This window comes from Glossina fuscipes, unplaced genomic scaffold, assembly GCF_014805625.2.
Source record: "Glossina fuscipes isolate IAEA_lab_2018 unplaced genomic scaffold, Yale_Gfus_2 1, whole genome shotgun sequence".
Classification (NCBI taxonomy): domain Eukaryota; kingdom Metazoa; phylum Arthropoda; class Insecta; order Diptera; family Glossinidae; genus Glossina; species Glossina fuscipes.
Genome location: NW_023998415.1, coordinates 26,639,791 through 26,640,974, shown reverse-complemented (window position 1 = coordinate 26,640,974; position 1,184 = coordinate 26,639,791). Strand labels below are relative to the sequence as shown.

The window sequence follows — 1,184 nt, the reverse complement described above, 5'->3', positions numbered from 1 at the left end:
CCGACTGAGCTACCCGGGCATATGATTAAACTGCAAATTATAACACTTTTATAGTTTTCTCTTAAAATAATTGTGGGAACATTTTTTTTAAAACGGTCTTAACTAAGGCGATGAAAAAGCTAACTTCATTTATTATTTGCTTACCTTGCTTCTCGATATGGGACCCATTTTCTGTTTGGCGCCAAAGAGAAAAGCAAAAAGTGTAATCAGTGGGACATACGCGCAAATGAGGGACAAATGGGATGGATTGTCGATTTGAAACACTTTCAAAATCTGCAATCGTTAAATCTGGTACATCTAACTGATGACTGGCTGCATTCTCCTCTGAATCGTCTTCATCCTCTTCCATAAGTGTACGGTCATCTTCCATTAAACTCATGCAACTAAAAGGTTTAGGAGCTACACAAAAATGAATTATTGATATAAACGTGAATTATATAAACACATTTCAATATTTACCTGCCCAACTATGGACTAAAGCGCTTATCAAATACGTAAACATCAAAATATCTCTACGACACATGACGATCTGATCTCTTGGAATACGCCCTCTGGGTACCTCTATAATATACTGTTAAGGAGCGTTTTTCGTTTTTTTCCTCGTTCACTGATATGTTAAATTGCGAAAATTCACGATTGCAGCCATTATTATATCTAAATGAGAATGTACATTTATAAATAATATTAAAAATTTTAAATGAAAAACTTGTCTGAAATTTCAATTAATTCAATATAAATTTGTTACATTAAAATGAATCTATTTGTTTTCATTATTGATAATCCATATATTATTCAGGGAAAGATAAGCGTACATTATTGCGTATTAAATGTGAACTTATGAAAAACAAACAAATGATCAATTAAAAAGTTAGAAATTTGCAGACCTAACACAATTAAACTGATCTGTTTATATAAATAAATATATTGAAAGCAAAAGTGCTACCAAACACTACGATTTTTCGCCATTTTAACGATTTTTGCATTCAATTATATCCGCCGAATTATTAAAATAGTGTTGCTAATTAAATGAAACGGAAAATTACTCCATTTTGCGCATTCCGGTGAAGATAAATCGTAGTAAGACATTACAAAAATAAATGGTAAACCAAAATATAAAAACCAGTTATTGCTAAGATTTTATAAAATGTGCTAAAATTCCGGAAAATACGGAAATGTATGAAGTG

General features: G+C 31.1%; 1 protein-coding gene across 1 annotated transcript in view; it reads right to left on the bottom strand.

The window, feature by feature from the left end:
- The window catches only part of LOC119631636, a 4,760-nt gene extending 3,927 nt beyond the window's left edge, over nucleotides 1-833 (bottom strand). Inside the window, exons 1-3 of the mRNA XM_038024019.1 lie at nucleotides 746-833; nucleotides 460-654; nucleotides 145-399 (exon numbers count right to left, since the gene is read on the bottom strand). Of these exons, the coding sequence (XP_037879947.1) occupies nucleotides 145-399; nucleotides 460-523 (319 nt within the window). The 5' untranslated portion in view covers nucleotides 524-654; nucleotides 746-833. The remainder of the gene's footprint in view (nucleotides 1-144; nucleotides 400-459; nucleotides 655-745) is intronic.
- Between the last annotated feature and the right edge of the window lie 351 nt (nucleotides 834-1,184).